The sequence below is a fragment of the Hirundo rustica genome, chromosome 1 (assembly GCF_015227805.2).
Source record: "Hirundo rustica isolate bHirRus1 chromosome 1, bHirRus1.pri.v3, whole genome shotgun sequence".
NCBI lineage: Eukaryota > Metazoa > Chordata > Aves > Passeriformes > Hirundinidae > Hirundo > Hirundo rustica.
In genome coordinates, this window is record NC_053450.1 from 46,875,124 (window position 1) to 46,901,091 (window position 25,968).

The 25,968-nt window shown below is 38.0% G+C and overlaps 1 protein-coding gene across 12 annotated transcripts in view; it reads left to right on the forward strand.

The window, feature by feature from the left end:
* Positions 1-25,968, forward strand: part of ZNF521 (zinc finger protein 521) — a 231,910-nt gene that overhangs the window by 3,654 nt on the left and 202,288 nt on the right. For 4 of the 12 annotated variants that reach the window (XM_040061206.1, XM_058420464.1, XM_040061247.2 and 1 more), the window contains 3 exons: positions 14,503-14,565; positions 15,609-15,668; positions 21,282-21,461. In XM_040061206.1, the coding sequence (XP_039917140.1) occupies positions 14,503-14,565; positions 15,609-15,668; positions 21,282-21,461 (303 nt within the window). The remainder of the gene's footprint in view (positions 1-14,502; positions 14,566-15,608; positions 15,669-21,281; positions 21,462-25,968) is intronic. The other 8 variants (XM_040061226.1, XM_058420481.1, XM_040061268.2 and 5 more) reach the window with 4 other exon arrangements.

The window sequence follows — 25,968 nt, forward strand, 5'->3', positions numbered from 1 at the left end:
AACATTGTATGTTTCAGGTGGAGTAGCTTGGATTTGCTGACAATAAACTACTGACTTGAGAAAACCACTTAATGCTCAGGATGGAGATGATAGAGATTTCTTTGCAGAGCCTTATTTACTATTTTTCAACTAAAACCAGGCAGTAAATCAATCACCATCTGTAATTATTGCTGCAGTAATTACCTTTGGGGAGTAGGTTATCATTCTTGGTGGCCTTTGTTCAAATATATCTTTCATTTTCCGTGTTTTATTTTTCTTGAATCATGTCAGTTTCTGAGCGGATTAATAGTATTCTGAAAGCAGTCCGATTGTCAGATTTCTGAAAGGACTAATAATGTGATTCATCCGAGGAGCTGAAAGATGCTTGCATAGACTAGCACTTAAATTCATGGATAAGAGTTTGCCCATCAATTATTGCATCTTCATTTTTAGTGAACAAACAAAAGCTGTAAGTAATGTTGCAAGGAGAATTTCAACTGTACCTCCTGTGCAGCACTTATTTAAATTCCTGATTTCTTAAGTGTTGCTGATTTAGTCAGTACAAAATGTAGTTCTACAGATAAAAATAAACAGTATTTTAAACAGCTTATTTGAAAAAGTATTCTTTGAATGTATGTAAATGAGTTATTTAAACTCATGAGCGCTGTTTTACAGCTAAATAAAATATGGAGTTACACATTACATTTCCAATTTGTCATGTACTTAGCAACCCTTTCTGGGGGAAGATATAAGAGATATTTTTGATATGTCTGTCACTTTTGATAACTTAATTTGAAACTTATATCTTAGGGGAATACTGATACAAGGCAGGTAAATACATTAAAACAAAATGACAATTGAGTTTTTCATTTTGAATGCATGAAACTAATGTTCATCTGAAATGGTGGGTGTTAAGAACTAGCTAATAACTAAATTTCTTATATTTCTTGAAAATACAGTTCTTTTCAATTACCCTGGTTTCTGTTTACATTCCTTTTTATGTCTTTTATATTTATTTCTCTCTAACCCTTTTTTTTTTTCTTTTTTTTTTTCTTTTTTCTTTTTTTTTTTTTTTTTCCTCCCTTTTCCCTGTTTTGGTTTCTTGCCAACTTTAGTCTGACTGTCCCCCAGCACTTGGTGAAGATTGCATCTCAGGCTTGGACCTAGGAAAGAAAATAGGCTTGGCTAGCATTAGATAAGCCCCTTATAATTAAAAAAAAAAAAAAAAAAATCATCTTCTTTCTGAGGGGAAAAAAAAAAAATCCATGACAAACACTGTCTCTTACAAATACACTGCAGGTTTGTGGGGGGAAAAAAAAAAGTCTCATAAGGAGAGTAAATGACAACTTTCTGAAAAAACTGTAATTTGAATATCTTATTTTACTTTAGGAATGAGGAATTAAAGTTCAACTGTCGGGTATTTTAATGCAGGGGAAGGATCAGTTACATCAAACTCATCAGTCCTGACCTATATTTCATTCTGCTGATTAATTTATCCCATTTCCTTGGCTAGTTTCTGGGGAAAAAAAAAAAATCTATTAAGTATCATTGACCTGATCAAAATCACCTAATGCGTTTGGTGAGGAAGAGAGGGAGGATAGCTGGAGAAAAGCAGGTGTGGAAAGAGAAGTCTGGGATATGATACTCGTGTACAAGCCCCAAAAGAGGCACTGTGCAAATGAACGGTATCAAAGAAGGGCAACTGTTATGACTCCTTAAACTCCTGACATCCAGGGGCAGAGCCATTCCCTAAGTAAAACTATGGTAGAGACCCCTGTGATGAGAAAGCAAGGGAGGGGGGCAGGGCAGCTCCTTGCGTCTTGTTTAACTTGGCCATTATGAGTTGTAAACCTTTTTTTTTTTGTGACTTGGCATGCTTTGGAGATATCACACTTGGGTTACTGACTGCCTACCCCCCCCTCCTTCCTTTCTGGTTTATGGGGTTTTACTTTTAGGAGGGCTTGAGGTTTTTTTCTTTGCTCTTACTACCGGCTTTTGATGAGAAAGTTTGTTTAGGAAAAAGTTACAAAAATACAGTCACTTGCAAGGAAAACTAGGTATTCTTTATACAAAACTGAATGCAAATGTAGTTCTACTAAGTGTTAAACACAGGTTTCTCTAAGCTAAAGCCAGGTAATATTCATTACTATGTTCAAAGTCACCCATGAAAAATCACTGAAATGGTAGTTGTTAGATAAGCTATCACAAGGAAACTAGTACAGCTCCTCATCTTTAACAGAATTGCTGATCTCTGATTTCTTTTTTGTGGGAAAAAAACCCAAACAACCTGTGGTTTTACTTCAAAGTAAATTTTTACTCATTGCAATTTTGTGCTCTACATGCAGAAATAAAACTACTAAATGTTAGTTCCTAGAAAGATGAGCGGGATGCATTCCTCAGTTGTATTTTACATACCCATGCTTTGCTTGAAGAAGGCTTATATCTTGAAATATATTACCAAGGCCAGGATGTCTTCTGAAGTTGTAATCTTTCCATCCTGAATGAATTTACAACTGCAGCTCAATTCATGCAGAGTATCAGTGGACTGAGTATATCTGTGTTTTAATGGGATCTGTTACCTCAGCATACATTCCAAGTGAAAGGATGTTTCCCATGCAGAAGTGCAGGTTATGTGGTGTAGCACCAAGGAAGGTAGAATAGTAATGGATTAAAAGAAAAATGCTACTAACCAGCAGCATTAGTTCAGAGAGAATTTGACATTCAGATCCAGGGTACAACAGTAGCCTTTACATTTCTCTGTATCTGTCAACTGTCTGAATGTTTGTTTGCAGCCCCAGCACTCCCTGGCTTCCAAATTGCATGGGACAGACTCAAAAATCATGAGATTGTCTGCTGATTAGACTGTAATCAATCCAGCATAAACAAAACCAGCAATTAGGATTGGCATCATTTCTGTGAACTTGACTTAAAGTTTCAGTATTATTGGTCCAAAGAACTTTTTCTGAACGGGCTGTTTTCAGGAACTCTGTTATTTTGGCATCATCGTTTTGTAGGGAGGGAACAAAAAATTCATGAGATTCCATTTGGCCTGAAAAACAAAAACATCTGTTTGATGCATGAGTAAATTGCTGGCTTCTATTTGGCCATCCAAAAAAGGGCAAAAGTTAAGATACCGAACATAAAAGATTACGTGAAAAAGAAAAAAATTACAAAGAGGATTTAAGATTAGCATCTTTTTATAATGCGGGCTATTTATAGCCTTCTCTTTTGGACTTGCCAAAACATGCCTTTATGTATTAAAAAAAAAATCTGTAACAACAAAAACATCCCTAACTTTTAGTAATGTTCATTGACTTTGGCAATGCATAGTGATATTGATGGTCTTGATTAGCTTCATGATTACAATCATGCTGCCCGGTCATTGCTGGGGCCAGCATGAGTTATATTGACCATTGTTGTCTGCTGCTTGGGGTTAGACACCGTTAGAAGTGAACATCTAAACAGCTACTGGTTGTACTGCTAGCTTCCCCAAAGGTGAAATCTTGTGACAAAGCTAATATTAAGAGCTTTAGTAAGGCTGCTGAGTTGTTTTGATTGGTTTGGTTTTGTTTTCCTGATTTGCTGTTAACTTGTGTAACAAGGGAAGCTGTCAGTATGGAGTCACTTATCTAACATGTGTAGGATAACATTATCCACCATGATCTAAGATCTCTTGAAAGGCTTTATGTTGCTCTATAATTCATTCTGTCTAATTTACAGCTGGTTTAATAGCTCTCAATTCTTTGTTCTGAAACATGATTCAGTATTTTCAAACTTGTGCCTTTTGAAAAAGAAAAAAAAACAACAAACTTCCTTTTGAATAACCGTGCATGAGAAAAAGATCCAGAGAAACTATCAACATTTTATGCAGACCATATATATTCAGTATTTTTTTTCTGTGTAAAAGAATTAAAATAAGATATTTGGAGGTTTTTGGGTTTTGTGTTTGGTTTTTTGTTGTTGTTGTTGTTTGGGTTTTTTGTTTGTTTGGGTTTTTTTTGTTTTGTTTTGTTTTGGGGTTTTTTTGTGGTTTTTTTTGATTGATTAAAATATAGTAAAGTTCCTATATCCTAAGACAACCTCCTAGAATCTTTTCCTAGCCACATTTTACAGTTTCCTTTGGTTTCTGCAGGGCTACCTGAGCTCAGAATCAGTCCCAGCTGGGGGTTGGGAAAATACGTTATTTCACTTAAATCAGAACTGTGGCATATATATACACATATATATGAATATTTCCCTGAAGGGACAGCACACAGATCTACAAAGAATTAGGCCTGTTTTATTTGGTGCTGTGAAAATGTGCATGTCTGTTTTCAAATACATTTTGCAGAGTGTTACTTCAAAGCATTAAAGTTTTCCAGTTGCTGTCTTTATAAAAGTTGGACAGCACAAGAGAGGGTTTTAAGTACTTTTAAATCGTAATGTAACATTTGGCATAGGACTCTTACGAAAGATGGATGTGCAAAGACCAAAAGAGGTAGTGAGATTTGTTTTTCTTTTAAAATTAGACAACTTGGGTTCTATTTCACCTCAAGTATGAGTAATTATGCTAGTTTAGCAATTATTAGAGATGAAAGAAATTCTGTTATATATGACTCTCCTAAACTTCAGTAGCTTTAGTTTCAGCCAGGATAATGATCAAGGAGTAGTTAGCCCTATGCCTAGGGACTATGCTGCAGCAAAAAAGATAGGGCTGATCTTGGGGGTATCCTTATTATAACATGTTATAATTAACATTTTCATTCAGCCCTCCTATTTTCAAAAAAAATCTATTTTTTTTTTCTGTGCACACACTGGTAAGACTGCACAAAATTGCTCTCTTCCAACGAGTTTTTGAACCAGGACAGCTGTCTTCCATATTTAGATTATTAGTTAACACTGGTCATGGTTTTTTTCCCCCCATTTCATGTTTCTTCAGTTTCCGAAACATTTTTTCCCCTCTATACTGCGTAATTATTAAGAAAAAATATATTGAAGATTTTCTTTCCACTCTCCTTTTTAGGATTTAGTCTAGGTTATACATGTCCTTCTGGGGTGTGCATGTTTGGGTTTTAGGTTTTCCTTTAGCTGGGTGATGCTGTTCATGCCATACCTCAACTGTTCTTTGTACAGTTGAATCCATAGAATGTGTACTCGAAAGCATTGTAGGGTTGTTACTTACCAATTCTGCGCAATTAAAGCCCAAAGCCCAATGAAGTTTTAGAAATTTGGCTTGTTTGCATTGTGATCCCCCTCCTTTCGGTGTGCTTTTGTTGTTGGTGGTGGTTTTTTGTTGTTTGGGGTTTTTTGGGGGTGTGTTGGGTTTTGTTGTGGGTTGTTTTTTTTTTTTTTTCTTTTCTTCTTTTTGTGTGTGTCATGATAGTAAGGCAGAGGGGTGTTTTTTCAGTGAGTGATTAGTCTGATACTTTCACTTTTAAGTGTAGGTGAAATTAGGTGCAATTTTTCTTTGGAAGAGTAGGAATTCTAGTCCTTCAAGACTTCTTAAAGTTATCTATCTATCTATCTATCTATCTATCTATCTATCTATCTATCTATCTATCTATCTATCTATCTCAGTATATTGACATTCCTCCCCCTTCTTTATTTAATGTGATATGGGCTTACTGTAGTTCTTGAAAAATGCAATATCAGTAACTAGCTAGCCCTCTTACAAATTTGGCAGAGCTGGTCCTTAATTAGACAGCTGGCTGAAGCAGAACACCTTTTTGTCCTGAGGAAAAATGGATGAGATGTTGATAGCAAGGATTCTCAGTGTTTTCCTTCTGCCCCAAACCTGATTTTTGGAGCGCTTATTCTCTCATGCAAAGGCAATAACCTGGAGCATGAATTTTGTCCTTACCTAACACAAATGCAAAACCACTCTCCAATTTCTCACAGAGATGCTCAGTGCTCCGCATAAATGCAGAAAAGCTAGAGAACTTCTATGTCTAAATTTCCTGGTTGGCTGTAAAATAGATGGCTTTTGTGTACAGTCTCTGAGACCTGTTGTACCCTTACTATTTTATGTTGTGTTTTGCTGGAAAAATATATTTCAAACAATGAATTCCTTGATAATTGATTTTCTAGTTTCATTTTTCTGTTGTTCACTCTTTTGGTAACATATCAAGTTCAACTTCCATTATTGATTCATTCACATTTTGAAAGAAGCTTTAAAAACAAAAATAAAATACATGCTCTTTTTCTGGACTGGATGATGCGATGTAGTGAGACAGTGTCCTTGGGAAGACCAGGCTATGCTTTGATCAACAAAAACTTTCTCTGGCACTGAATAACGATGGCTGGAGGTTTTTTTGTTGTTTTTTTGGTTTTTTGGTTTTTTTTTTCCAGACAGAGTCAAGTGACTTTCTAACTTTTGACAGTGGCAGTAGGAAGGAGGAGGGGGTGGGGAAGTTAATTATTTTCCACCTCCAAAGAATACAATTGCGAGGAAGGAACTTTCTGATTCACTGGTTCCAGGACAACAGGATGTCAAGATCCATGCCTGATGTAACATTTTCACTCTGAAGATGGGAGGAGGAAATGGGTTTGTATTGGCCTCTGCATGCAACCACTGACTGGGAAGGGATTGTGTTATGTGACTTATAAAGAGCTAGGGCACAGGAAGAGATTTGGTTTGCAATTTCTGGCGAATCTCTTGAGTAGGACACTTGCTTGTCAGATGCAAATGTAAATCAATGAAGAAAGGTTCGAAATTTTTAAGGCTCGGTAAAAAATAAAAACAAAAATAAAAACAAAACAAAACAAAAAAAAAGGCAAAAAAAAAAAAAAAAAAAAAGCTTGCATGCTGCAAGATGTTTAGTGCTTAGATGCTGCTTAGTTTGTGGTTGCTGAGTGGAATAGTCACCTTGCACCAAACTCTTGGATTCTTTATATAGTTCACAGGTGCTCAGGGGTTTATGAATGTTGTTGAGTAGAAATTATTTTAAGGAGACAGTAGGAAAAACTGGGAAATAATAACGTATCTTAGCTCCCCCCTGTTCTAGATGTGGGCATCTTAGTGCAACAGGGCATCTCATAGCAGTCACTTACCTGATGCGGGTTTTGGAGATAAAGATAAAATTCCTTTCCTCCTGGCTAGAAAGAATCAAGGTGGTGTGCTGCTGCTCTTCCTCTCTTCTTTACTGAAGAGGGAAAAATCTTTGCTCTGCTGGGATGTGAGAGGCAGGAGTTCTGTTTTGTGCTTTGTCTAAAGGTGTTTTATCTGTATCTCGCAGGGAGAATATCAGTCATTACACAGCAGCATATTGTGTTACGAGCGTGAGTTGCCCTGTTATTTTTGTCAATGTTGTTCCCCTTTTCAAAAGTCTAATTATTTGTTGGATAAGAGGGTGAGAAAGAGCACAAGACTCAGGGTTCTGATAGCTTGAGTACCATGAAGAAAAATGGGAGAGCTGGGTCTTGATCTGCCACTTTCTGCCACTTCTGGTGAATTATTTAGGTGCAACTAGAATTGGCAGTCCACTAATCCCACTTCCTGTGATGGTGCCCCAACCACAAGGATAAAATATCTTGCTAATTCTTCTTGTTTCTAGTTCAGTGGATATTGTAGATGAAGTATGGTAGCTTCAACAGCAATGAATGAGTGCGCTTCAAGTCTGAGGCTAAGTGTTCTTTGTTAGGAAGCTCACAACATGAGTACAAATCCTTCTGATGGAGGAGAAAGTTCAGCTGGTAGCACCCACAACCTGGCTGAGTGATCAAACCAGTGGATGTTGGCAAGAGGAGGAAAGGAAGATGTATTTCAACCCACGTATTTTCTGCCAGTGCTTTATAGCAACCAGGGCAGGGTATATGAACTCTCGAGAATCATCCCATGAGACTGCATCTAAACCCAGGGCAAGCAGGAGAATACATAATCGCCCACTATCCAGCTGTGGTGGGGCTTCAGTTTGATTTCAGCACTGAGAAAGCCTCAAAGGTAAAACCACAGGTACTGCCTGACCTCAGTGGCCTCTGAGCAGAAGTGCTGACAATTTAGATGCAGCATCCCCTCACTAGTTTTTTGGCTTCTAAGCTCTTCTATGGATATAGATCTGATTCCTGTTCTACATGATAGAATGTCATCTAGAATAGAGCAGAGTCTGAGGGATCAAAAATTTACTTATAAAACCCTAGTATACAATAGAAGGAGATCTCTGATACATCAGGGATAATCTCAATTGAAAGGAGGTAGGTGTTTGGTTTGGTTTTTATTGACTTGGATAATGTATGTCTTTAGGTAGTAGAGCTAAAACATGCAGCTCTATTTTGGTTTGGTATCGGAACAGCATCAGAGAGCCCAAAGTCCTCAATTTAAGTGTCTCATTTTAGGTACATAAATAAATTATTTAACTTCCAGAGGCAAGGATCATCTACAGAAACTTTTACTGTAAGTCTTCATAGCCCTTCTTTATATCACCTGTCTTCAGAGTTATGTAATATTGGTTACTTTGAGGTTCTGGGATCCATGCATCGGTTTAATTCCAATTGCTCTCTCTTGCTGAGTCTAGACTTTTGTAGACAGCGTTTAATGAATTTCCTGTTTTCTAAGCACAGTTGAAAATACAGCCTGTAGAAGCACCAGGAATTTGTATTTGTCATGGTGAGTAAGAAAGCTGAGGTGACATAGCTTCAGGATACTGAGAGGAATTACTCTGTGTTCATGTTAAGTACTGGACTTGGTCATTAGGGTTAAAATTTATCTTTGCCTCCTAGCTTCTCTCTTCCCCAAAATGGACTGGCTGCCCACAGCAGCATTGTCAGGAACGGAGGGGGAGTACTCGGTCTAAGATAGGCAAGACAGCTGAAAGTCCTGACCCTAGTACTAAGAACTGACTCCCTCTAGCTTTGCTAACTCTCACTGTGGTCCTCAATTTGACTCTGAGCTCTATTATAATCTGTTATGTTGCGTGGTAGAGAGTCTTAGGGATGATTGAAATTTACAAAAAGCTCTAAGATTCTTTGGGAAAAAGTACTTTTAAAAATATAACCTTATCAGTTTACTTAACAATAGCAGTATGAGTGTATTTATATACTCATATAAAAGGTTTAACCTTTTAAAAGGATGCAAGGTTATGGAGACAAAGTTAGAATTTTGGACAGGATTAATTAATCTATTACGGAAAAAGATATCTTCCCTCCCCCTACCCAGCTTTGGGGTTTAGAATTATCCCTCTGTTGCTGGAAAGAGCATCTTCTGGCTTTTCTGCACACAGTGTTATGTAAAACTGGACGTCTTTAGGCTGTCACATTTGGATACTGTCATTCCTGAGATCAAGGGTTGGAAGAATATCCAAAGGATTTCTTAAGCATAATTTCTTTCCACTTAAGTATATTTATTACTTTTATGTTTATGTGCTGCCTAGGAAAATACTTTATTTTAGCATAAGAATAATATTTTCCAACCACTGCAGTTTAATTGGGAACTCCTAATTCAGTCATTTTACAAGAAGAGCATTAGGGGGGAAAAAACAAGCTCAGTGTTAGGACAGACTGAAGAGGGGAATGAAGCATATGAGTGCTATGAGGGACTTTGTCTTCTGGAAAAAGTAAATGCAAGAGGAAAGAATGTTTTATATAACACAAATCTTTTAAGGAAAATCATTTCCAGTGTCAAGAGAATATTGTTACAATGCTGGGGGGGGGAGGGGGGGGAGGGGAGAAAATAGAAATAGGAAAAGGGGTATGTCACAGCACAAAGGAAAAGAAATCAGCCATATAAATATTCATGCATATGATTAATTGGACTTTTGTAAAGTTGTGGCTACACACAGAACTGATTTTCAGTGGAGTTCTAGAATGTAGATATTAGAAATGTTAATATGCCAATGCATTTCTTTTTCCAATTCTTCTAACACTAAAATCATTGGGAGGATATGCATTTGACAGACAAATTGGTAATCTGTCTAGTAGCCGATAGACATGAGTTGATGCTAGGTGAAGCTGGTCCGAAAACAATACTTTCTTAGTACTTCTGAACTTTTATGAATGCCAGTTGTCTTAAAGGCCATTACGAAGCATTCTGAAATGTTTGCTGAATTCCAGAAGACGCCCACTGAATTGCTGCCCTTATGTGCCACAGCCAGGTGTGAAATCCTGTGCTGGCATGTGTCAGCCAGAGGGTTTGAAGGTGAGTCTTAGACACCTGTGGTGCCTAGGGAGAGAAGAAAGCTGAGGAAGGTGTAGCCCTAGCAGGTGATTCATTGGCATGTGTTCCTGTATTTAATACTTCTCTGTAATTTCTTAAATTTCAATTTTGTATCCTGGCTGAACCTTTGCGGAGACATTTTTCCACAGCATGTTATTGCAAAGTGAGAAACATCTCCAGAATCCATTGACTTTAATAGAGCTAGAGGATACTCAACGTCCCCTGCAACTGGCTCTTAAATTTGCCTTCTGCTATATGATTAATCTGTCTGCCCATACTTAATATCTACCTGTAGATGGTGGCAGTATGAACGTCCTCCTGGTTTTTATGTGGCCATGAGGAGAAGCAGAGAGATACTTCCAGAAATTACAGTCATTTGTAGATACTGAAATAATGGCACACACGTTTTATTTCTGTTCTGTCTCAGTAACTCAGTAAATTGTGTATTGATTATGCTAATACAGCTAGTGTCTCTATTACTTGTCTGCAGAAATTATTCAAACATGTAGATTGAAGATGCACTTGGCAAAGTTACCATCCTAAGAAAAAGGCTTTTGTGCAAAGATGGCTTTAAATTGAATTACTAATCATATGCTAATGGAAGTTTATAGATCAAGTATTGAATTGTACAAAATGTAAAGTGCAAGGCAAAAATATGTATTCTAAACTTCCTATCCTGACAGTCTTAGTTGCTACATTAGGTTTATTTTCACATCTCTCAAGGAATATATTTTATGAAGGGATAAATCAATAGCAATCTATTTTTATAGTTTATTTTGGGTTATGTAGCTTCTCCTGCTTTGTTTACCAAGCTGAAGAGAGGCTCAGGCATTTGGGGCAGTTATTTTTTTTTCTTTTTCAAAATTTATTGATCTACCTAGACTAGAAGAAAACAGACTTTTTTCAATTATCTTTTGCTTTTATTTTATTATGGTTCGTAATAGGTCAGAAACCATAAATCTTAGCCAGAGATCTCCAAAAGGCTTCCCTTTCAGTGAAAGCATAATTTTCCACGTTTCTAATTTTATCTCTTTCTTTTCTGAACAAGTTTTTTCCAGGCATCAACCAGAAATTACTTGTGCTCTTCATTAGGGTGCAAAATCTACAGATTAACTTTTCAGAGAAAGGGAATCCTGGTTACTCAGTAGAATATGAATGGGATTTTGCAAGCTAGAAAATCTGTATGTATTTTGTAGCAACTTTAGAAAGTGATCTCCCTCCTTTATGATCAACCATGAGTCTCACAAACAGACTAAGCAAACGGGGTGAAATCCTCACTGATCAGCAGGTGTTGCTGTAGAGCAGTCAGGAGCTTAATTCTAAATTTAGAACCTCTCTATCAAAATTCCCACAGGTTTTCCTCATTGGTTATCCTTGATGGTTCTACTTGATATGTTGCTTTTTTGCTTGTTTTTGTTTTGTTTTTGGTGGGTTTTGTTGTTGTTGTTGTGGGTTTTTTTTGTTTTTTTGTGGGGTTTTTTTGGGGTTTTTTTTTTTTTTGTTTTGGTTTTTTTTTAGTTCTTTCTTTAAAAAGGAATTGTTGGTCTTAATGTTGACAGCAACCTAAGCCAACCTAAGCATGAGACCCTGAGATGTGCTCTGAACGGAAACCAGGGTTTGCCTTGGACACTGGCTGTACCAAAGCTGAAACATCTTAACCTTTCACATGGATACAGCTTCAGTTTAGAGATACTTTTTTTTTTTTTTTTTTTTTTTTTTTTAGTAAAATTTTAAATACTGGTGTCTGTCCAACCCACAGATTTTATAATGGGAGAGAGAACTGACATGTTGGAATTCTCTTTTCTCTTACGGTTTTCTTATTTTGTTTTATTTTATTTGGTTTTGTTTGTTTTTGTTTTGGGGTTTTTTTTGTTTGTTTGGGTTTTTTTTTTTTTTAATTGCTCTCAAGAAGTGTGGTGCCACAGTCCTAGTGATTTAGTCCATTTTTAAAATTTTTATTACTTGGGGTTCCTCTTTTTGTTTCTCAGAATTGTCCTGAGAAAATGCGTAGTAGGAAATCGATCATTTGCTGTTTTGAGGAACAGATGAGTCAACAGAGAAATGTTACTACAGCTAACAAAATAGGTGACCTGTGGTCATAAACATGTAGTTTATGGAATAAACAAGGAACAATGAATATTGTTGCTTTCATGACAACATGTACCTAGAAGTTCTGTTCAGCCGTGTCATCACTTATTTATACTGGATTGATAATGTATTATTCTGTTTTCCTGAGGCCTCTCCTTCACTGGTATCCTGGCTTCATTACACAGAATCCATCTTACCTTTTGCTAGGATGTGGTGTATGCTATAATGAAGGTGACATCCTGTGTGCAATTATAATCTTAGGGTATCAATAATTTTGATGTTTGAATTAATAATTGTGCATACATGCTACTCTTTTATTTGCATATCATCCTTGTTCCTTTTTTAGTTACATGCCATGCTCGTGCTAGAGAAAGGGTTTTGCTTAGCAAAATTTAAATTGTTCCTTTGTATAGATTCTGTCTCAGAATTTTCCTGCTCTGAAAGAAAACAGTGTAGTTAATGTTTAAGGGAGGTTAACATTAGCTGCATTTCATGCTACCTTTCATAGTCAGCTGAGTTTAACAGTGGCCTGAGAGCTGAAGTAGCACTGAAGTTTTCAGAACCTGTTCGTGAAAAGGCATTAAATGCTAGTCGAGACCTTGTTTGATGCTACCGGCTCTAGGCTTTATAACGTAAGGAATAAATACCTTTGCGAATTGGAGGAAGGAGCTAACTTAATGCCAAGGAAAAAGATGCTATTTTGTAGGTGACTCACTAATTCAGTGTGTTTTGTGGAGTAGTTTTCTTTTTCTTTTTACCTTATTTCCCCCTAAATATGGTTTTATTTTTTCCTGACAAATATGTCAGTCTAGTTGACTATTATTGGCAAGTCTTTGTGCCATGGCCTGTTGTGATCTTCTTGTTTCTGTTGTGACGGAGAATCCTTAAAAGGATGAGCAAGGTTTAGAAAAATGCTAACCACAATGCTACCTGTTTTTATATTTGTTTTCTTTCTTGAGTGCAGTAAAGACACAGTGGTCAGCCTTTGTTGAAAGCAAATCTCAGCTCTCACAGAATTTTCAGATCCCAAAATAGCAGGGAAGTTGTAAATGTTTGTTTTCACAAGGCATATGCTGTCGTGTTTTCATGGTACAAAATTGCATACCTGGAAACAATTTGTTAGGCAGTATCCATGTTTATTTTTTCCATTTTAGGAGCTAAAAATGTTTGGTGTACCTCTCAGTCAGCAGTGTGAAGCTGAGTGCATTTCACTGTGCAGTCACATCTCAGGAGCAGAGAGATTCTGGTACTGCAGCTGGTGGCAGTAGACACTGAGGACAGAACAGTAGAAAAAATCAACTCTTTAATTTTGGTTTACACTTAAAAGTGGAGATCTTGTTTACTTCTCAGCAGGTAACCACTTGGGATTCAGTTATTGAAAAGTTCCATCCTGAAACTTAAGAAATGGTAGAGTTCTTAAACTGCTTTTTTGAACTGAGAAGGGGCATTTATAATGGTTGAAGATAGCAGATATATCTAAAACATTTAATAAGGCTGATTAGTAGGTAGTGATGATCAAAGTGAGTTTCCTCTTGAGGGATGGAAGAGTACACTCATTTTCAGTTTTAGAGCTTGTTCTTAAGTACATTTTTTGGAGATACATCAGCAGCTAATGATGGACATAAATAGGGTCAGGTTGGGCTGCTGCAGAGGTTTCCCTGCAAATTTTGAGGGGGTCACAATAGATACAATAGATGGGTGTTTTTTGGTTTGTTTTTTGTGTTTGTTTGTTTTGGTTTGGTTTTTTGTGGTTTTTTGTGTGTGGGTGTTTTGTTTTGGTTTTTTTTGGATACTATTTTTTTTCATTATTTTTCTTGCTTTATTAATGGAACTTACTGATCTGTGCTGCCTTAGAGAAAAATCTTTTTATTTAGTTTAGTTTGCATTTGACCACGTGTTCCCCAAAACCTCAGTTTTTCATGAGCTGTTCCCGCTGCTTTCTTTGTCTGACCGGTTTCCTTCAGCTGTGAGGATGCTGGTCTGACTGCCTCAGTGTAACAAAGAAAATCATACAGTATTATCACAGCTGAGGTACTGGTAACATCGTGGCTGCAAAACACAAGTTCAGCTCATAAATTAGCTCATAAAATCATATTTTGTGAAATACCGGACTGACTGCAGGGCTGGGGAAACTTTTATCGCATCTCTGTAGATGAGAAGAGTTTGCTTGCTAGCCACAGCTGTGGGATGGAGATAGATTGTTTAGAGTCCTTCAGAGATTGTACTTGACTCTTTCTGATATATGCACTGTATTACAAGTTTCTGGTGTTCTAAGAGTGTCCTTATGAAAACTGGTGTTTTTTTTCTAGAAACTCAGATTCTAGAAACAACCAGTTGTATGAAGCCTTGGGGTTGGCGGAGGAGGAAAAGAGGTACCTGTGGAGTGTGTATATGTATCTCTTCTTTTGCATATATGTCTAGATTTATATGTGACCCCTAAGTGTTGCACTCTCTTGTCCCAAGAACCAGGAAAAACACCTCAAATCTTTGGACTTTTAATTCAGTTGCATGATTATTTTTTGAGGTCTGAATTCTTGGGAGTGGAAATGCTGCAGAAGTGCAGTCTTTCCCCTTTCAGTTTTTCCCCTGTGGAGGCACAATGAATTCTTTTCTCTCTGCTGTTCTCTAACTCAAAGAACTCAGTCTTTGGGAGAATAAAAAGGAAATGGTTCTGCCTTTTAGCTCTTCCCTTACTTTTGCTTTGGGAGAGTCAATCTTACTTAGGCATCGTATCAGAACTTAAGAGAACAGCGCTCTCTAATTTTTCAAAGTAGCAGCAGAATGGCTCTTGTTAGGTTCACTCACCCAACATGTTTTGAATAGTGAATCTGACAAGAATTGTATTGTTTTTAGTTCTACTGCTCTGGAAAACTGTGAGCCAAGGGAAAGATGCTGGCATGGTATATACAGTAAAACAGCATGGGGTTAGTTCTCCTTTGCAAGGCTGTCTGCACTGCTGTTTGCTACTGAATATAGGATTATTACTATTTTTTAAAGCTTATGTGTGAACTAGAACACACACCTCTCCCATCTGCCAGGAGAAGGCTTTCTCTTATCTGTGTGGAGCAAGCAGAATCTTAAAGCCCATAATTGTTCTCTTATTAGATCTGTAATCAAATACAGTAAAGTGCATTGAAGACAAATATCCCAGAGGAAATTCGAATTGTTTTTTTAAGCCATGAAAACGAATTGGTCACTCTGCTCTCAGATTTGTAGCTTCCATACAGCAATGTATTCTGTCTTGGTCTGGTCTACACTTTCGCACTTTGCAGTGCAGCTTTTCTTGCCCGTGTTGTGCAAGCATTGCTGGCTTTCAGAACTGAGGCTGGTGTAAAGGTGCTCGAAACACTTCAGCTACCTACCTAACATCTTTTTTGTTTGTTTTGTTTTTGTTTTGTTTACCTTTTTCTGACAGTAGAAGAAAATGAAACAGAGGACCATCAGGCAGGTGTGGGACACACAGCCGCACAGACTGGTAATGCTGAATTCCTTCATTAGTGCTTGCTTACCATTTGACAACAGTGTGAGGGATTTTTGTATTGGGGTGTTTTTGCAAAGCCTGCACTCTTCTTTCTCTGTTTCAGCTTAGAATGCATTCTTGGGGCTTGCAGTGGAAAATAACGTTCTTCTACCCTTACCTTTCAGTTTCTGGCAGTTAGAAATTCTGCCTTTTGTAGGCTGACTGAAAGTGAGATGTATCTAAAGTACAGCATGTTTTGGGTTTTTTTTTTTCTTATTTCCCTTTTTGTTAAATTTAATCCTTCTCTACATTCCCCATGTAACCACCCCCCCCCCCCCCCCCATGCCATTGCAGATAAACTTTATTATTCATTTCATTTAAACCATTTCCGTATTTCTAAAATACGTGGATGGGGTGATAAAAAATTATTTGTATGATTTCTTGCCAGAGATAAATTAAGGGCTCTGTAATTTTAGTAAGTGAGATTGGGTGGACAAAACTGTTGTTTGAGTCAGGATCACAGGGATAAGTATTGTTAATAATCACGAAGAAATAATTGTTAATTCCCCGAAACAACAAGGGCTTCTTTATTCTCTAACATTGTTTGGAGAATGCAAGAAATAATTTGTTTCTGTCTTTGGTACTGGTTTCACTGAATTTTATCAGAAGAGAAGGACTGACTCATCTGAATAGTCTTATTCATTCAGCTGAGGTCACCTTTTAGAGTAAGGGCTGTCTCCTTAAGGATATTCCTAGAAGGCTAGTCATGTCTAAATGTAGGTAATCTCTTTGAGAACAGTTGGAGTTATTCCTCTTATGAAAGTGAAGAATGCAGTTAATTTTTTTCTTCAGCTTTATATTTCTGTGTGTGTCCTGTGGGTTTGTGTTTGGTGCTTTTTATAGGTTCTAATGGCTTTGTGCATAAAGTAGGTTGTTTAAAGAGAGTAAATAAAAGCGAGGGAGTTCTTTGCCTTTTTAATGGGAAATTTCTCAAACTCTTTTCAGTGTACATGTGTCTCTGTTTAGCTATATGAAAATTCTTGAAAAGACCAAACTTGCCCTGTTGTAGACATATGAAGGTGAAAAATGGACAGCTACAAAACCAGAGATCAGTGTCAGGGAGTGGTGTCTCTTCTGCTTTATTTTTTTTTTTTTCTTAAAATAATTCTCAGTGGTGAAGTTGCACCGCTAGTTCTTTCTTTGCCATCATGTCCTGTGCTGTCCTCTGTTTATTTCTAGGCAGGATTTAGCATTCTGTTTTTCTCCATAGCAAGAATGCAACACCGATATTAAAAACAAAAAGCCTGATAGAGCAAAGCAGTACAGAAGGCCTGGACTGTGTACGCACTGCCAGAAGTTTTTATAGTAATACTTTGTATCTAAGCTCTGGCTCTAACCATTAAATGTGCTTTTTATAGAGTACCAAGTTATAATGTAGTGCAGCTACGGCATATTAATCTTACTGCAGAGATTTAATGAGGCAGTTGTTTTGCGATGGACACTATTGGGAGCAGAGAGCGACAGAGTTTTACTTTACCACTGAGCTGAAGAAATATTCCTTGCCTGGTAATAATTGCAACCACATGATCTAAGTTTTCCTTTCTTTTGCCAGCACTTTTCCATGCAGAAGTGGCTTGGAAGGAGGTCTACTGCGTGGCAGTGAAATGGATTGGAAAGGAGGTTGTTTTCTTGGTAGTTTGATGTTTTAGTTGGGATTATCTATGGATCCTTGCAGCATAGGCAGAAATATGTAAGATGAGTTTCAAGAATACAGACAGTCTTTGCCAGTCCACTGAGATGACTTTTAGATATTCATTACCTTTACTTGACTTTTATAAGGGTTATAAAAAGTAAATGTGGTGAAAACTCATTTTTACATGGGCAGAATAGAATTTCTGCTGGTTGGCCTTAAACCGCTCCCATACTTGAAATTAATTGAAGTCCATGGCTTTATTGCCTCCAACACTTTTAAACCAATGCAATTTTTCATTTTCCCTGAAGTTGCAGTTTTATTAGACCAAGTTACAGCAATAACATCCCTTATGAGAAGGAGGAAGAAGGGAAGGGGAGAACCACCTGCTAGGGAACACAGTAATGTGAAAATCTTGCTTCTTTTAATTTCAATTTATAAATAATGTTAACATAATCAGGAAGAGAAGACAACTGTTCTCTCTCTCTCTCTCTCTCTCTCTCTCTCTTTTTTTTTTTTAGGCCTCTTAATAAGCAGAACTTATTTCTCTTCCAAAAAAGCAGCCTTCATTGATTTTTACACTAGATAATTTTCAGTGGTATCTGAATGTGGAGAAGATGCGTGTGTATTGTTGCTGATGGGCGTAGAAAAATTTCAGTTGGTGCATGGGCAGCCTCCAAAACAGGGCAGAGAAGCCTCTGGAAATCACAGTGGTAGTTGCAGATGTTGGGAAAAGTAATTTTACTATGAACACCATCTTATTGAGGGAATTGTGGCTGTGATTGTTGCATATACTGCGGAGAAAGAAATGTGGGAGATGAATGACATTTGCCTTGAAGCCTGTATGTGAGCCTGAGCTTTGAACAAGAGGTTAAGGAGAAAGTACACATGAATGCATATTGCATTTATAAAATATTTTATTCTAGTCTTCCAAAAGAGTTGCTCAACTAAGGCAGCTTATCCTCAATTTAAATAACTATTCAAGGTCAGACCAGCTCTTGATGGAAGATATTTGTTGTTGTAACTGAACAGCTATCTATTCACAAAACTTCCAAATGATTTTTGCTCTCTTTAAATATACTTTTATTTTGGTGGTGACATCTCTTCACAGAAGCAGATCACAGTGGAAATACATTCATTGAGAGGGGCTGAGACTGCCAGAACTCATTTCACAAAGCTGTCACAGGCTAAACTCGAACCTAGGTCCCAGAGGGTCCCACTTAAGTGTTGACCTAAAAACAAATGTGCCAGTTGGCTGGAGCATGTATTCTAAAGTTGCAGCAGAAGGGAATAAGCTTGACTGACTTCTGTCCCTGTAGAGTTTATATCTGCAAATGCAGAAGGAGAAGCAAAACATTATTAGTCTTAAAATGATTCTAATTTTAATAATTGGTCGCTAAGTAAGAAGATTTAAATTGAGTGATCCTTCAGGCTCTTGTGCACTAAGGGGTGCATGTGTCCCTACGTGTGTGTGTGTGTGTGTGTGTCGCTGAATTCCTGTAAAACCCAAATGTTTCTGAATAGTGAGTCTCGAGAATTCTCTCCCCTCCCTTTTCTTTCCTTCAGTACTGTACTTAAAGCAGAGTCAGACACTACCCTTATTTTAAAACAAACAGGTCCGTAAACTTTATGTGCAGCATTTAAATACTCATGTTAAAATTCAGACCTAGTGCCCACATTTCCCTGAGTGCTGTCAATTTTATGAGATGAAACTGGGAGCTTGAGCTGAACAACTAATAGAATGCAACGTGCACATACTGCCTTCCAACAAGTGTTTAATGATGTTGGGGTCAGTTTGCAACAGTTAAGACAATTATTTCATTTTCTGAGCTGTTTAGAACCTGGAGATTTCCTAGCTACTTTTATTAATCTTTCAAACTATTTTGGAAAATGAAGCAGCAATGGAAGTTCTTAGATGTACAATATTCAATAATGGCTAAAATGCAATAAAGTCTTTTTATAATTAGCATACCTTTTTTGGTTTGTAAATTTGCAGGCTACTTTTCTATTTGGAAGTAGCTGCCCAAGTGGAAATTTCCACTCTTGAAAGAGCCTTGTGGATGTAATTTGTCATATAAGGACTCAGTGTATAGACAGGGCTTTTGCACAGCAAATATATTTTTGCTTTCAGAATGTGTTTTTTTTATTTTTAAAAATTGATCTGGTTTCTCTCTGTAATATAATTCCCATAAAAATAAACACTGCCCTTTACCCCCATCAAAGAAATTCCTCGGTTTTGATCACAAGCCACATGGCATGAGAAAGACTTCCTGACATGGGTCATTTCCAGTTTCTGCTTGCGGGTCCATCTGTGTTTGCACAGTTGAAGGGCAGGGTGCAGGAGTATGGACCAAAGGATACCGAGAGATGATGAGAGCTCTGACCTTGGTTGTGGGCAGCAAGAAATACGGGAATGGCTGTGCCCAGATGACTGAGAGCGGATGTGAGTGGTTTAAAGTGGAATTGCCTTCCTGCTTCTCCTCACACACCACCCCACCCTCACTATTAATGTGGTGTTGGTGTGTTTTGGTTTCTCTTCTTCCGAGGAGTTGTGCGTGACTCTAATCAATTTCAAGGCTAGATAAGGTGCATTCACAGATACCACCTCTCTGTTCCCCTGGCCAGGGAGACTACTCCTGGTTACTCACCTGCTTGGCTAAAGAGTGCAACATCTTAAAACTTGTACTTGTACTTGCAAAATCTTCTGTTGTTATGTAAGTTTGTCCTTGTTTTCTAAAATGACTTGTTTCGGTCTCAGCTCTCTCAAATATCTAAAAGGAAAGATGAGGCAGCCAAAGCAGAAAAGGGAAAAGTGGTGAAACACTTGCATTCCTTTTGCTGGAATGTGCACAACCCTTTCTCTTCTGCATTTCACTTGTTGTGCTGTGGTTCCCAAGGAAAAACAAAGTTTAGTGCCAGCTTGCTTTATTAGGGAAGACAGATTGGTTTATTTCTGTCTTTGAAGGAAGCTTTTAGTAAAATGGGCAAAAAGTCAGGAGTGGTTAAAGCTACTGTGTTCCCCCTCAGAGGAGGAAGAAAAGTTCTAGGCCACACATTATTTCACTGAGCTGGTCATCTGCAGAAGGGAGGTAGTGCAGTGGGCTGTGAGGTGTCTCTGCACACAGGGGTAGGTGGTGAGGCTGCATGTTTCTTCCAGTTAGAAGCTTCAGGTGGGCTCAGGATTCCTGATCTGAGGCTGGAGCTATCGTGCTATCCCCAAATGCCTGTTAATATGTCAAATGGATGAAGCTTTCTTTGTGCACTCTATAGATTTTATACTAGAGTAGTTAGTTTCCAGTTTTCCATGATTTGGCAAACATAGGAACTTGATGAGCATTGTCTTTGATTCATACACAAGTTCAGAGCAGGAGTAGCATTTTGACCCAGGGTATAAGCCTTCCAGGGCTTTGTTTGTGTCAAATAGTGTGGTGATGGAGTATTGTAGTGGGTTGTAAAATCAAGATTAATTTCATGTTTATGTAAATCAAATTTGTTAGTCCCTTAATTCTGGTAATTTCCTGTGAAACGCTGTAGTTAACAGTGAAAAGAAGTTCCTGCACACTCATTGATTTGATTTTTCTTTTCATTGAAAAACTAATTGCATAGGTGGTTTATCCTTTCTTACGATGATCAAAGCAGCTTCAATAGCTGTGATAAAATTGACAAAGCTAACGCTGAAGCATGGAAGAATAGCTTGAGTGAGAAATGAAGCTGCATTTGTGAGAGTAGAAGGGAAATTTGCTTTTCATTGAGATTAGGAAAAAAAAAAGGAAAAAGCCTCTTTTGCTTATTTAGCAATAAATTCTACAGTGTGCTGCATGCTCATGCCAAATAGCTTTCTTCTCGTCATTAGCACAACAACCTATTTTGATTTTTTTTTTTCTTCTTGAATGTTGTCTTCTTACACGCCTTACATCAGAGTCTTGATATTCTTTCAGACCCTAACTGTAAACTAGAAGACAAGGCAGAAGATGGAGATGTGCTAGACTGTAAGAAAAGGCCGGATGAAGGGGAGGAGTTGGAAGAAGAAGCTGTGCACAGCTGTGACAGCTGCCTCCAGGTGTTTGAGTCACTGAGCGATATCACAGAACACAAGATTAATCAATGTCAACTGACAGGTAAACAATACTTATCACTTTGTGGCTTCGTGCAATGCTCTATTTCTGATTCCCATCCTCTGCTTCTGATATCCCTCCTTTTTCAGTTATTTTATTCCTGCACTTGAATGCTTGGTTGAGACCTTTGTAAACAGATTTGGGGACAGGATTATATTATAAATGGAACATTATAAATTTCCTTAATACCAAAGGATATATGACTGCAGTGTGTCTTTTCTAGATTCATACTGTACAGTTTTCCACGCTTTGCTTCTACATGTATTTTGCTAGGTCATTTGTGAACGCAGAGGGCTTTTGTGAGCAGGGCTTAAGTGGCATAATGTCACATAATGAATGAATTTACACAATGGCCTGTTGCAGATCTGAGCTGGATGTTGTGTTACTCTAATCTGTTAACTACAAATGACTGTACAGTAATCAGTAACTGAAAGTTGAGAGGAATTAAGGGAATTGTTAGAGGGAAAAATAAGATCTCGGCTTCAGTGAAGGGGCAGAACTGAGTGCTGATCAGATACTACTGAACTGAGTAGAACTGGGTGAATGGACCTGTCTACCAACTAGTTTCCTCTTTGAAATTATTGTAGACTGCCCCCTTACTGAGAAAATCATGTGAAATCTGCTGAATTTAAATTTAGTAGGGTTTTTTTGATGGTACACACTGTAGGTCCAAACAGGCTCAGTGTCAAGAGAAAGGCACTTATATCTTTAATTCGTGTTTTACTTTTAGCCTGTGTACTCATTGTGTAGTGGAGTTTTTAACAAAACCTTTTTTTATTGTGATTTTGTAAGTAAGAAAATTCCCTTTCCATTTAGGAATGCTTTTAGAAAATACCTGTGTGTGCTCATGTTTGGAAAGCTTGGTGAGTTATGGTTCCAGTAGGTCCACAGGCTAAGCCCTGTTAGAACGAGACATAAAAGTCAGATCGCAGTATCACTTTTGAGGATGAAGAGTGAAAAGATGATGAGCAGAAGAGGGATAAGTGGGCAGGAGCAAAAGAAAGATTGAGGAAGTAAAGTGGATCTGTCAAATGATTTTAATCCTCACTTCAAATTATGGAAGATGAAAATCTGCAGCAGCAAGAAGTGTTTACCTTTATTAATATACTGCTTTGCCTTTTCTTGCCTGTAAAATGTATTTCTGACTTGAGATACAATCAATTCAATCATTTTCTAATCACTCCTACAAACTACCAGAACATATTTTTCTACAGTGCTCATGATTTCTGGCAGTATGGATATTCTCTCTTGACTTGAAATAACTTAAACATTTTTCTCTATTTTTCTTCATACTTCTCTTCTTTCTTTTGCTCTTTCTGTGTTGAAAAATTAGTGTCTTAACTTGTCTCTTCCTTTCCTCTCCCAGAAAGCACTCACCCTGCCTGAGTCCCCTGACTCTCCCCTTCACTGTCTCAGATCTCATTTATTCATCCCTGTGGGTTTTTTACCTTTTTCTGATAACAGCTGTCTCTCCTTTCTGGTTAGTTAGTTGCTGCCCCCTTCCACAAAGTGTTTTGTCTGCTTTAAAGCTGCAAGCAGAATGCACTGACCAGTGCTTGCACAGTTGGGTTAAGAAACTGAAGAAAAGCAGGTGAGGGGAGCAGTAAATAGGAAGAATCCTGAACCACTGCTCCTGAACACAGCAGTTCTTGCTGAGAGCTGTGTTGCTAAATGAGAGTGAAAATAAAGATGCTGGATTAGTCAAGCTGAGGTGCATGTGTGAAGGTAGGAATACACATGCAGAGGAGAGCAGAGGATGGGGAAATAAAAGTTAATCTTGAAGGAAATTGTTTAAGTTCCTAAAAATATCTTTGTCTGTCTTTCAAGGAAACTTGTGATAGTGAATGGGTAGAGCCCAGGCTGTTTGAAAGCCAGTGAAGTGAACAAAAACTGAAACTACACACCCTTCTGGAGTACAAAGTTGACAAAAAGCCAACTGTCCTCTGTTTCTAAATATAAATGACCTAAATACACCCTTAGAGTTGAAAAAGGGGCCTGAATGACGTGGCTGGAGTTGAGGATTTCTTCTTAAGCAACAAAAACCTAAACTGATTGTTAGTGAGAAAGGTTCAATGCAGGGTCCTAGGGTACGTGTGCGACCTCACACTAAGGGCACAACATTCAAGACAACCTCATTGGCTGAGATTATTTTTAGATAATCTGTGACAAAAATGTGACAGAAAGAAGCCTTTATTTTCTGAAATACAATATATATTTGACAAAAATAAGGTAAAAGTAAGGTAAAAATAAGGTTTGTTTTTAGCATTTTAGTCAAGCTCACTGGATGTTTGTCTTTCTCTTCCACAAGCATTTTTGGGTGCCCTGCTCAAAGGTTTTCATAAAGAAAATGTTATCAACAAGGGCTGGTTGCACCTCCCTTTCTCATCACAGTCCTCTGACACAACAGGGTCTTACACAGTTGCCCTGGTTGTCTCCTTTTGGAGGAGTCCCACTGAAATTAGGAGATGCTCTAAGGTGTCTACTAATAAGTCTACAAACATGTCTGTCATTAAGTTATTAATGAAAGGCAAAGGGTTTAAAAAATTTACTTTTTTCTACTGTATTCTGCTGTTTGGATCAACTATGTCCTCTCTGCAGGAGGGCAGAGTGTATCCTGTATCTCGATGAGATTTTTCCAGTCTGAGTCTCAGGAAGGGAAGTGTTACCTAAGATGTCCATTACGTAAAAATGCCTGGGCCGTTATCCTGTGAATGCCACATTTAAGTGGTGAAGCCCTTCAAACCCCATTCTTCAAATGGCTGAGCCAGCTGCTTTAGCTTGTCTGGATTTTACTGAGCTCCACTGAGATGCTCTATGAGATGCACAGAGGGCTGCACTGCGAGCATTTATGAACTGTACGTGTTGATCCAGGTGTATGGTCTTCTCCCATTCAGTTATATTGGCTAAAATCAACAGTTATGTTGATGGAGCAAACAGGATGAAAAGACAGTGGTTTAAGGCAACCCTCTAGTAAAACCCTGAATATGAAACATGGCATTTGAGTATCATGGTGTCTTGACTGCCCCTAGTTGTACCAACCTTGTAACATGCTTGAGAATTGGGCCTGCCACTTAAGGTTCTCAAATTGATACTAGGATTTCTAGTTTTTGCATTTGAAAGCACCAGATATCTTCCTCTGAAGTTTTGACAGTTCAGTGGAAGGAGTAAAGTTGCTTTATTGAATCTTCATTTTGTACTCTCAACCAAAGACCGGAATGAGAAGAAGGGAGCTGATTTATTAAACAGTGCTCCCAATCTCTCAAAGTGTCAGTCACCCCCACCTATTCAGAGGACAGTGGAAGATGAGAGGTACTTACAACTCGGTGAGATTTAGCTCTCAGGATCTTGAATTGCTGTTCTCTTGCAGATTTTTTCAAAGGAGGAGAAAAAAGCCCTCCCCAACTGCTTCCTTTCTGTTATCTGTTGTTTGAATTGAACTCATGTTCTTTTTTCTGGAGGAGGGCATAGCGGCTCTTTTATCCTAATGTGTGCGCTATTGATCTTTTCAATTTGGGTCTGATCCAGTGTCCATTGAAGTCAGTGAAAAGATTCCCATTGACTTCAGTGGGGGATGGAACAGGACCTTCATGAGCTATTTAGTAATATTTTTTGCTATCATCTGAAATTCTTGTACTGAAGCTTTCTCTGAAAAGGTGATGATTTATTTATGTTAATTGCTGACAATTCCTGTGATGTTTGTGGAATACAGATAATGGATAAATGGGGGGAAAATTTCCAAAAAATTCTTTCGATACTTGTAACCAAGGATAGATAAGATGCTGAACTATATTAATTTAGTCATTACAAGAGATTGGCAATAAAAATATGGATTTAATAGTGCTTCTCTCTGATGTTAATGCTTTTCTCACTGCATTCTTCCTGCAGCATTTAATTTAATAACTCAAGCCACTTGCATATTGTCATCCTCTATGTTGTGTTTATAAGCAAAGGGTCCAATTACGAGTCTGATGTCTTTCTAGCATATGTCAGTTTGGATCTCACTGGAGGAGCTTGAATGCAGGATCAAATATGGCACACTACTGATAAACCCTCAACTGCACCTTCTCTTCTGCCATCAGGAAAGGACACTTAACCTTTTGCATTGCTGCCATATATGCTGTTGGTAGGACACAATGTGTCAGACACTTGCTTTTATTGTCTCCAGCTTGATTTACGATCCCATTTCCCTGCACAGTGCTTTGTACTGTTTATTTTCCCTTTTTAGTCCTCAGGGATCCCGCTTTATATAGTCTCCCATGTCCATGTGAGAACTGCCTCTCCACTGGCTGGCTCTGCGTGCAGAGGTATCCAGCTCAGGCTTGGTACTCTCCTAGATCGTGTAGGTCACTTTGGCGTCTTACTCAGCCATAGCCAGAGTAATATTAGAACAAGGAGCATAAACATGCCGTGAACATACCAGCTGGCTGAGTTGCTGAATAACTCGGCAGCAGTAGACATGCTAGAACAGAAGTCTGCAATTCTCCACCTGAATGTGAGTAGACACAGGGCA